General features: G+C 39.2%; 1 protein-coding gene across 1 annotated transcript; it reads left to right on the top strand.

Annotated features, from left to right (window-relative positions):
• Positions 1 to 11,844, top strand: LOC108697813 (toll-like receptor 13). Its single transcript, XM_018228244.2, is given in 5 exon segments — positions 1 to 327; positions 1,079 to 1,149; positions 6,641 to 7,191; positions 7,193 to 9,411; positions 11,162 to 11,844. Coding segments are annotated over 3 exon segments (2,847 nt in total). The 5' UTR covers positions 1 to 327; positions 1,079 to 1,149; positions 6,641 to 6,720; the 3' UTR covers positions 11,319 to 11,844.
• Positions 11,845 to 12,120: the final 276 nt, after the last annotated feature.

Raw genomic sequence — 12,120 nt, 5'->3', positions numbered from 1 at the left:
TTTACTTTCTTCTTTATATAAGGCACATTCACTAGTAACGCACTTGGGGAAATTCCATTTTTGTTGTTGACTTATTGTAATCAGTCCAGTGTTCCCTCCTTCAAACCTGCATAGACCAATCAAAGTCTGAGGTTATAGAATGATGCTATGTTACAGTTCAAGTCAAACCTGTATAACCAGGCAGTCTACAAAGGCCACAGAAACTTTATTATAGGGAAAGCTACATCACTGGCAGCACTGAAAACCCAACGGGAAATAATTGAACTAAAACACGCCATGCAGATTTCATTGCCGCTAGAGCCTGATAATTACAGCACTTCGGAGAAGGTAAAGTAATGGCAATAAAAACATAGACTACAGCAGAAGGAGCCCAGTTTAGTCCATTTCATACATACAATAGGTAACCAGTAGTATCATTAGATTTTCATTTTCACTCTCCCTTTTCTTGTTTCTGTTGCAAAGTCTGTTGGCATTTTGTACATTCTCAGCTATAAATAGTGATGGGCGAAATTTTGGGCGTTTTACTTCGCCGAAATAGTCGCGAATTTCCCGCGAAACTGTGAAAAATTTGCGAAACGGCACAGGCATCTCGTTTTTGACGCCGACGTCTGGTTTTTTGGTTTCTGCAATTTTGGCGAATTTATTCCCCAGCGGGAAACGGTGAAAAATTTGCGAAACGGCACAGGCATCTCGTTTTTGACGCCGACGTCTGGTTTTTTGGTTTCTGCAATTTTGGCGACTTTATTCCCCAGCGGCGAATCATGGGAATTCGACACATATTCGCGACTGGCGAATAAATTCGCCCATATGTATATGTAGGGCCACTAATGTAAGCTGTACATTCTAAAATTATGCCAAACTTACACCCATGGTGCAAATGCCCAGGATATGGGCAGCAAATTCTCCATACTGGAAGACACATCAGGAACTTCTTTCCCCTTCTCCTGTCCATATGTCTGTGGACTCCTTTCAAGACAATGCAAGTGCCACCAATCTGTGTTTGTCAATACTTTCACAGGAAGGTAATATATTTATACTTTTGTGTTAAGTTCTCCTTTGTGTGTGTTCTATTCCAAAGGTAATTCTGTGTATCAAGCACCACCATAAAACCTGTCTTTAGGGGCGATTTTCGGATGAGGGCTATTACAGGTAAGTGCAGCTTCTATGAACATTCCATGGCTATGGTCTTGAGGTGCTGAGTTTGGAATCCCCGCTGTTGCCTATTTTACTGCTATGGATAGAGTAAAGCCTTGTGTTTCTCACCCATTCCAGGCTGCATCACTATACAATCATTTTTTATTATCTAGTTACAATATTCTGTACATTGTGGGCCTCTTGGTCACTGTAAATTGAAAATTAGACTGTAAACATAAAAAGCTGAACTAGGAAATGATCAGAAAAGGAACACAAGAGTAAAAATGCTACACTTAGGGGCACATTTACTAGGGGTCGAATATCGAGGGTTAATTAACCCTCGATATTCGACCCTCGAAGTAAAATCCTTCGACTTCGAATATCGAATTAGAAGGATTTACTGCAAATACTTTGATTGAAGGAAAAATCATTAGATCGAACGATTAAATCCTTCGAACCGAACGATTCGAAGGATTTTAATCCATCGATCGAAGGATTTTCCTTCGATCAAAAAAAAAAGCTTAGAAACCTTATGTGGAAGGTCCCCATAGGCTAACATTGAAGCTCGGTAGGTTTAAAGTGGCGAAGTAGGTAGTTCAAGTTTTTTTTAAAGAGACAGTACTTCGACTATCAAATGGTGGAATAGTCAAATGATTTTTAGTTCGAATTGTTCGAATCAAAGTCGTAGTCGAAGGTCGTAGTAGCCTATTCGATAGTCAAAGTACCCAAAAAAAAAACTTCGAAATTCAAAGTTTTTTTTACTTCGAATCCTTCACTCGAGCTTAGTAAATGTGCCCCCTAGTCATTACAATCAGTTGGTGAAAGCATATTGACTTTGATATGGTGCAGCTAGCAGTCTAATGTTTTTCTTATGAGCGACATGAGGTTGGTTATTATTATTGAAAACCCACATTCACAAGGAAAGCAATAGGGTAAATATTGGATCAGAGTGTTTATAATGCATCCAGGGACCCCAAACTTTTGAAAATGTGTCATGAGTCTGGAGGGAGAAAGCTAGTTAGTTTAGGGTAGATAGGGTAGATATTAAATCAGAGTGTTTATAAGGCATCCAGGGACCCCAAACTTTCATAGATGTATCATGAGTCTGGAGGAGGAAGCTAGTTAGTTTAGGGTATTATTATTAGCATTTATTTATATAGCGCCAGCATATTTTGCAGAGCTGAATAGATAGGGTAGATACTGGATCAGAGTGTTAATAATACATCCAAGGAACCTAAACTTTCAAAGATGTATCAAGAGTCTGGAGGGAGGAAGCTAGTTAGTTTAGGGTAAATAGAGTAGATATTGGATCAGAGTTTTAATAAGGCATCCAGGGACACCAACATTTCAAAGATGTTTCATGAGTCTGGAGGAGGAAGCTAGTTAGTTTTTCATTTCTCATAATCCAGTCAACTTTCTGTTTAAATGCCTGGAACGATATTGTTTTAGGTTCAATTTTTGTTGTTGGGGTTAAAACCTAGATTCTCGCAGTCATACAGATGCCTTGTTGATCAGCCATAGATGATTCAGAGTTTACAGCACTGAGCAGCAAGTTCCATAGAGCCCCAGGGAAGACAGAACATCAAGTTGAAACCTTGGGGTTGGAAAGAGATGGCTCAGGGCAGTGATTCTCAACCAGTGGCTCATGAGCAACATGTTACTTTCAACTCCCATTAATGTTGCTCCCAGTGGCCTCATAATAAGTGTTTAAATTCCTTGCAATTCAAGTTTTGGAGGCATAAAGACATGGGTTTTCTCCAACAGATCCTCCTGCAGACTAGCAGTGCACATGGGGCTGTCATTTAGCCTATCGCAGACCCTATTTGGCATTCCCAAGGAATTTCTTTTTTGTTTGTGTGGCTCATCAACAGGTTTTACATTTGAGTGTAGCTCAAGGGTTAAAAATTGGTTGGGGACCCTGGCTTATGGAAATAAGCAGAGCTGTATTTAGGACTGGTGCTCCCCTAGGATTTACATTGCAAGGTTTCCAGCAGCGGCTGGGACATTTTCTATTTTTTCTTTAAAAAAATTTCATTTTTTATATAGGCACCTGAGGGCCGCCCTCTTAAAGCTGCCACCCTAGACACAGGCCCTCAGGTGCCTATATATACATAAATACAGCCCTGGAAATAAGGGAAGGTCCCGCAATCCGACCGCCCGGATCAGCCTGATATTGCCCACCTCAAGATGGGCATATCGGAGGGAGATCTGCTCGTTTGTCGACATTGCCAAACGAGCAGATCTCTCAGTGTATGGCCACCTTGACAAAACATTAAGGAGCATGGAGACAAAGCAAAGAATCAGAGGAGAATAAAAAGGAGGATGAGGGGCTGAATACAGGAGGTGATACAGAATAAAATATTAGCGGGGGTAAAGGTGTGTGACAGAAGGGCGTACAATGAATGCAGCTGCTGTGAATCTACATTCCTTTCCCTTCCCAGTCCTGCATCTGAGTGTAGAGTTTAATTTATCCCTCCATGTATTCATATTGCTCCATCCTCCCCAGGCGCTGGTGCGTGACTAATCAAAGCCCCCTTAATATCCAGCAGCCTCAGTCCTGCTGGTACAGTGCATGGATCTGAGCATGTAGAGAAGCCCCTCATGCATAATGAAATGGCACATAGACAAGAGCTGGATTGCTTACCTCTGCACTGTGCATTCTACTATAGAGGGCTGCAGGCCTGGGCTGTGACTGTACGGAGTCGGGTTGTGTGCTGCAGTGGAGTATATTAGTCTGCGAGTATGTTCTCTGTGTCTGGAGCTACCACCAGGTTCTGTGCTATTAAACCAATGTGAGTGTATCAGAGCCCTCTCAAGGCACATACATTGGCAGTGCCTCAAACTGGGAGAAAACGATGACCTGCTCTTACAACTTGTGGCTGTTGTGGAACTACGGCTCGCATCATCCCCCAACTCTGGATAGCAGGTCCCATACCTGTATTTAGATTTTAAAAAAAGGTTCTCTACAAACACAATGATAGGTCAGTGGGACTTTAAAACCCGCATTATGATTGTAGTATGATTGTAGTCTGAAGTATGAATATATATATATATATATATATATATATATATATATATATATATATATATATATATATATATATATATATATATATTGAGAATAATAAGCTCTGTTCATCATAAATACTTGGCACACTGTGGCATTTAGTGGGTGTGGAATCACTTCCCCTTATAACGTGTCATAGTCCAGGTTTCTGAGAACTTGTATTATTTCATGTTAAGGGAAGTGTTGCCGTTTGAGTGCAGCGTCATTAGAGATTATAAGCAAATGAAAGCTCCAGGAAAGATCTGCACCAGGTAATGTATCAGTTTAAACTTGCTGTATCCTTCCAAGCCTGGATATTTTCATCCTGCTTTGTATTCCCTAATTTCTGTGCAGGTGTTAGTGATTCAGATGGCAGTTTCATATTGTTCGTAATACTTGCTTTTGCTCTTACCTACCTATTTGGGTTAGAGATGCCTGCCATAAAACAATATCAGTTCTCATCACCCATTTCTCACTATGTGGCACAGTTAAATAGGAACAGTTAAAGGGCACCTATCACACCCAAAATCAAACACATTTTAACAATCTGACCAGTACAACATAAACACGTTTAATCAAACTACATATATAGTTTTTTGAAAAAAACTGCAGGTTTTAAAGAATCCCTTACTTTGTCAAATGGGGAGGGAGGCCATACTGAGACTATAACAAAGACTATAATATGCAAATTTCAGGAGCATGCTCAGATTGTAACACTGCTTTGAGTATTCTACCCAGAATGCCTTGTTTTAGAAAAAATCCTCGACTAGAAGTATCATGAGATTTCCCTATCTTGTCCCCTGCTGGTGATGTTATTATGCAAATGAAGGGCACACACTAACTTCCAGCAGGTGGCAGCACTACTGTACAGCAGCTAACACACAGGTTTGGCTGATTTGAAAATAGCTTAGAAGGGTTGATAAACAACAAGGAATTTGAACTGAGCATGTGCGAGATTTCAGAGCTACAGTTGGCTGGGAAGAAATAGGTAGGAGGAGCCAGTGAAATCCAAGATGGCTGCCTCAGCTAGAACTGCAGGGGAGATAGGGGAGATTTTGCAGAAGGAATAGTGAGCTGATGATTTACATTATAGCCCAAGGCAACCACAGCCCTTTAGCAGTAAAGATCTGTGTCTCCAAAGATGCCCCAGTAGCTCCCCATCTTCTTTTCTGCTGATTCACTGCACATGCTCTGTGCTGCTGTCACTTACTGAGCTTAGGGACCCACTCACAATATACAGTATAGAAAGAATAGAAATGTCACAATAGAAGGCTGATTAGTAATTAATACAGATAATTACTACATGACAGCACAGAAACCAGTGCAATTAGCATCAGAATTTAATAATCAGCAAACCTGTAGCATCAGCTTATATTACAGCCAGGGAAGCTCATTTTCTGCTGGGTAATTAGTGACGAGCCCTAAGCTTAGCTTCTCAACAGCCAATCAGAGCCCACTGAGCATGTGAGTGTCACAGACACTTTCCAAGATGGTGACCCCCTGTGACAAGTTTGAAGTCCTGGATCATTGCTGCTATTGAGATGCTGAAACTTTAGGCTGGTGCAATAAGTTCAGTATATACCATATGGCATTTAGCCATATTCATTTGTAGGGTTTAGTTCTCCTTTAAGAGAAGCCCTTTGTGATGGTTTGACTGTCAAAGGACCCAATAGGGAACCTGGACATCCAGACAATGTGAGTATTTGTCTCACGGTTCCCATAGGAAGTAGAATTATACCATCTTAAAATTCAACTGATTTTATAGTATTTGTACAACATACAATTATGGCATTTTAGCCATATTCAGTTGTAGGGTTAAGTTCTCTTTTTAGAGAAGACATTTGTTGTGGTTTGACTGCCAAAGACATGAAAGGACCCAATAGGGAACCTGGTAATGTGAGTATTTGTCTCACGGTTCCTATAGGAAGCAGAATTTTACCATCTTAAAATTCAACTGATTTTATAGTATTAGTACAACATAATTATTGGGAAACAAATGCATGTGCCATGGAAATGTTAAAAAAAAAAAAAGACATCAACTGGCCAAGTCTAGTTGGGTCAACGCAAATGAAAAATTATGTCTAAGAAATGCATCATGAGACACAAGAGAAGAGATGTTTTGAGATGCAGAGGAATGATGGGCTTTGAAGTCACGGGGAAAAAGTTTGTAAATTATTCTTAAAGCACCTAAGAGAGAGAGAGAGTGTGAAAGAGAGAGAGAGAGAGAGAGAGAGAGAGCGAGAGAGAGAGAGAGAGAGAGAGAGAGAGTGAAAGAGAGAGAGATAGAGAGTGAAAGAGAGAGAGATAGAGAGTGAAAGAGAGAGAGAGAGAACATGGATCTACATTATATAAATAATAAATTAAAATATCCAGAAGTAATATAATAAAAGGTGCAGAGTTTGCTACTGGTCTAATCGCTTGTATCTGCTTCAGCTTTAAACATGTCATTTTCCATTTCAGATCAAAGGAGTGACCAAATTGATATTATGTGTCGTTAGACTCTAACTTGGCTGGTAAAGCTGTAAAGAAGATTGTCAGAAATGAGGCCTTACCATTCGACTTGCCAAATTGCTGCCCTGATGACACTGATACTTCAACGTTTATCATTGACAGCAGGTTATGGTTATAGGAAGTGTTCTCTGGAGGGTATTCATATGGAGTATGCTAACTGTGTAGGGCAGAGCATTGACACTTTAGCCAATGCCATTCAAGATCTTCCTTGTCAAATGAGAGTGTTGAATGTATCTGAAAATGGAATCAGCAAGATCGATAATTACACCTTTTCTCGTCTGCCCCAATTAAAAGAACTTGTGCTGAGTAAAAACACAATCGGTCAATTGGACACTTGGGCTTTCCACAACCTTGGCAATCTTCTTATCCTTGACCTGAGTTATAATCTGATTCAGTCGCTGGATACAGTGGACCTTACAAATCTCAGAAGTCTTCAAATATTTCACCTAAGTCACAACAGAATACACCAAATCCAGACCCTTCGACCTTTAGGAGCACTACGCACTACAAGAACTTGATCTATCATTTAATAATGTGTCTGATTTTCGATCCGTGGCCAATGCATTGATAGACCTGCCAGATTTTTTAAGACTTTGTTTGTGCTCTAATTTAATAGCAGATCTGAAAAGTGAGCAAAGTTTGCTTGTCCTCTTATCTCTACAGTCTTTAAACCTGTGCAATAATTCTATTTCTGCTTTGGACTTTACATTCTACTCCATGCCAAGTCTAACAGAGCTCAACGTCACAAGAAACAATATGTCTGCAGTGAACAAGAGCTCATTCAGCAACTTGCCCATGTTGTCTAAAGTCACTTTTGATGAAAACAATTTAAACATTTCACAATTATCGGGAATCAATCTTACCAACCTGACGGAATTTCATTGGTCAAGCATGCGACCGGCTCTCCAGAATGACTCTGCTTCTGCTTGCAAGGTTTTCCAAACATTCCCAAAATTGAAGTTGTTGGATATCAAACATTCCAAAATTGGAAGCGCTAACCTATCTGTCATTGGTAGGTGCACAAACCTGACTACACTCATTCTTACAACAAGTCCTTTCCGTAGACTCAAAGGAAAGGATCTACAAGATTTCAAGCATCTTGAGGTACTTTATCTTGACAAGTGTAAACTACAAAACATTGTTAATAGCTCCTGGATGGGTCTTGAGGCTCTTCATACTCTAATACTTGAAAGAAATCAACTTACGGTTCTGGAAAATTCATTGTTCTCCCCCTTAATTGGCCTTCGGTATTTGGACCTATCAAAGAACTACTTGACACACCTTAATGAAGAGGCATTCCATGGCCTCAGGCGTCTAGAATATCTCAGTCTTAAAGGATGTAAAATAACAGAGGTAACAAAGAACAATTTTAAGTATTTCACAAACCTTCATGTCTTGAATTTGCAAGACAACAGTATATCAGTCATTAAAGCCAATGCCTACTACTACCTTAGAACGCTAGAAACCCTTTTGCTGTCAGGGAACAAAATTTTAACAATTCAGAAAAATGGCCTGAAAGGTCTCGTCTCACTGAAGGAACTCTCACTGGCCAGCAATAATATATACAAACTCACTAATAATACTCTTAAATGGCTTAAATCCATCAGGAGTTTGGATCTCAGCAGAAACCAGCTGTGGCCTTTGCACAAACTTCAGTCTCCGTGTCCATTTCTAAATCTTACGCATTTGGAAATTTTGGATGCAAGCTATCAGACAACAGATAACATTCACATTCCTACTACATTATTTCGAGGTCTGCAGTCTCTTAAAGTACTGAAGTTCCAGGGAAACCCAAGTGTGTTCTTTAAAAACATATCATTTGAGTTTCTTTTAAACTTGACCGACTTAGACATGTCAGCAACCGTCTATACAATGACAGACCCTCCAGTTAGTTTTAAGAAAGAATTATTTAACATGCTTGGTCAACTTAGAATTCTTACACTGGACAACAATGGGATCCAATTCCTTCCAGAAGACATATTTACTAATGTACCCATGTTGGAACGCATATCTTTAAGATACAACAGATTGACCAACGTCACTGAAGCAATAATGAAAAATCTGTCTAAATTGACTTATTTTGACATGTACATGAATACTCTTTCCTGCTGTTGTGACAACTATTGGTTTCAGAATTGGTCTATAAGTAACACAAAAGTCCAGATACCCTATATTCAGTCATATAAATGTTTTGGCCTAGGTTCAGACGTGCTCTTTGTAAATCAAGACTTTAGTTTTTGCAACGAAATTGGCTACTACTACTTTCTTGGGAGTTTCATGATAACATTTTCTTTTTTGATTGTGACTCTTCTAATGGTCAAGCTAAAATGGACAATAAGGTATCTTTATTGTATGTTAGAAGTGTGGTTTCAGGGGAAACTTGAGACGAAGAAGAAAGCACACGAGTATGACGCATATATTTCTTACTGCGACGATGATGAGAAATGGGTAACGGAAAAGTTACTGTATATGTTGGAAGTCCAAGGCCCACGTAAATATAAGCTGTGCTTCAAGCCAAGAGACTTTATTCCAGGAATGTACCAACTTGACAACATTCAGGATGCTATCAGTAACAGCCGCAAGACTTTGTGTGTGGTCAGTAGAAAGTATTTGCAAAGAGAATGGTGCAGAGAGGAGATGCAGTTGGCTTGCTCTTGGGCCTTCTCCTATAAGGAAGATGTCCTTCTCATGGTGCTTCTAGAAGAAATTCCAGAATACAGGTAAAAGAGCATTTTTAGGAACCACAATAGTGATCATTTTGAAAATGTGATGTCATAGAAATAGGTAGACGGTCTTCAAGATATTAAAAAATAAACCTATAAATTACAAAACCAATTACAAACCTTGAGGGGAGCAAATAGTTCATCACAACAGAATATAAGCCAAACCATCAACTGGGAGGGTTCTGTGGGCTCTTATCTCTCACCAAACCACCACTATACCACCTCCTTGGCTTTGATGGTGTGGGGGAGACGGGGCTAAAACAGTGTTATTGGGAGATTTAAAGGGGTGGCTCACTTTTAAGTTAACTCTTAGTATGTTATAGAATGACCATTTCTAAACCGATTTTCCGTTCGCCTTCATTATTTATATTTTGTAGATGTGAATTATTTGCCTTCTTCTTCTGACTCTTTTCTGCTTTCAAATGAGGGCCAATTACCCCATCTATAACAAATGCTCTGTACGGCTACAAATGTATTGTTATTACTACTTTGTATTACTCATCTTTCTATTCAGGCCTCTCCTATTCATATTCATAATCAATGCATGGTTGCTAGGGTAACCCTAGCAACAGATTGATTAAATTGCAAACTGGAGAGCCGCTGAATAAAAAGCTAATTAGCTCAAAAACCACAAATAATAAAAAAATGAAAATCAGTTATGAATTGTCTCAAAATGTTAGTACTGACATCATACTTTAAAGGAGAAGGAAAGGCTTAAATTTACTAAGCTTTATCCAGAATGTGACAGATGTAATGAATTGCAATTGGTTTTAATACTGGGTGGGTCTATTTGTAACTGAGTATAAATTTTTGGAGAGATGAGTCTCATTTGGGATTGCCTATGACTATAAGTGCTAGGTAAGCATGAAATGCGTTAGGCTCCATGAGGGGTTGTCTTGATATTTTAATATGATGGAATAAAAACTTTATAATTATAGAGCATGCTTACGATATATTTTTTTGTACTATTATACATAATGCTTGGGACCTGGGGCTTTCCAGATAACGGATCTTTCCACACCATAAGTCTACTAGAAAATCATATAAACATTAAACAAACCCAATAGGCTGGTTTTGCTTCCAATAAGGATTAATTATATCTTAGTTGGGATCAAGTACAAGTGTAACCCCTTTTTGACTGAATAAGGGTATGGGCTACAAATGACCCTCTTTTACCAGAATGAGCTTTCGCTAAAGGGAAAGAACACGCGCTGATGTTGTTAAACTACAACTCACTACTGCCAAAAATGTAAAAAGAATAGAGTTGAACAGGGAAAGGAGGCACTGACAGGTAATGAAGCCATAGGGGCCATTACACTTATGGATTTTTGGATATGAGTCACTGTACCATATATATATATATATATATATATATATATATATATATATATATATATATATAATATATATATATATATATATATATATATATATATATATATATATATATATATATATATATATATACACACTGTATATCCTTTACTGTACAAGCCATGTATCATAGAATTAACCACAGCAGGTATCCAGCTGTTTAGCAACTATAAAACCACACAGACTGAGGTAGAAACTGAGGTTGGTTTCAAGTTTGTAGCTGCCTGGATATCTGCTCACTGAGTAACTGATAATGGGTGCCCTGCAATGAACCCCTTTCAGTGATGCCATTAGCGTTCCCCTATGCAGGTCATGTCTTGAGTTCTATTCTCTCAGCCTGTCTCTCATGCTGTTTCTCTTTTGTCTTCTTTAGACTTTCAGCCTACCACAAACTCAGAAAACTGATAAAGCAAAACTCATACATTGACTGGCCTGAAGACCCCCAGGGAGAAAAGGTCTTTTGGTTGAAGCTCCAGAAAGCATTGGATGGCAGGGTGTGTGAAGAGAATGACATTCAGTTGTGTGACTGACCGAACTGTTACACTCTACAAAACTTTGTGGTGTCTATAAACACAAACTGAAAGAGTCACTGCTGTAGAATAAAAAAAACAAGAGGGACCAAAGAGTATCAGAACATGTTTCTCATGTGTGAAGATGTAGAGTAATAGTTTAATTGGCAGACACGAGGACGTGTCTGGTTTTCAGGCGGGTGAGATGTAATAGGGGAAAATGTTAATAGTTTAATATAAATGTTTAAGTATTGGTTAATACATATATTTAGGTTGGCCACCAGGTTAACAGTTGTGAGGATAAGTCCCCAGTGGGTGGAGAAAAGTAAATTAGAAAAGGGAAAGTTTCAGGAAGTGATTTTTAGAGATGCATCATGGGACAGAGGCACTGCAGCAGAAGAGTGATCTCCTGGAAGAGATATTTAGCCTAGGTAGTGTGAGGCCTAGTGGTGTAATAGTATGCTCTAGGGAGTGCAAGTTAGAGAGGAAACTAGCATGGGCAGCTATGGCCCCAACTAAGTGGCAAATTCACTAACCTGCGAATTTTCGCCAGCGTCCGTTTCGCACCCATTGCAACACTTTGCCAGGTGCAAATGCCCTCAGACTACGCCAATTCACTAATATGCAGAGTTTCGTCCTGGGCCCCGAATGCTGGCGACTTTTAGCTAGTATTATTTCGGAAGTGCGCATTTCAAAACAAAGATGCACTAGCATTCATTTCTGCCTAGCAAAAATTTGGTAGTGAAAAAAACGGTTCCCCAAAAAAAGTTTGTTAGGACTTTTGCAGGCAATCAGGCTGAAAGTCTCCAGCGTTTTTTGAACT

This window comes from Xenopus laevis, chromosome 7S, assembly GCF_017654675.1.
Source record: "Xenopus laevis strain J_2021 chromosome 7S, Xenopus_laevis_v10.1, whole genome shotgun sequence".
Taxonomy (NCBI): Eukaryota; Metazoa; Chordata; class Amphibia; order Anura; family Pipidae; genus Xenopus; species Xenopus laevis.
Note: the sequence above shows the minus strand (reverse complement) of the source record. Positions and strands in the feature narration are given on the sequence as shown.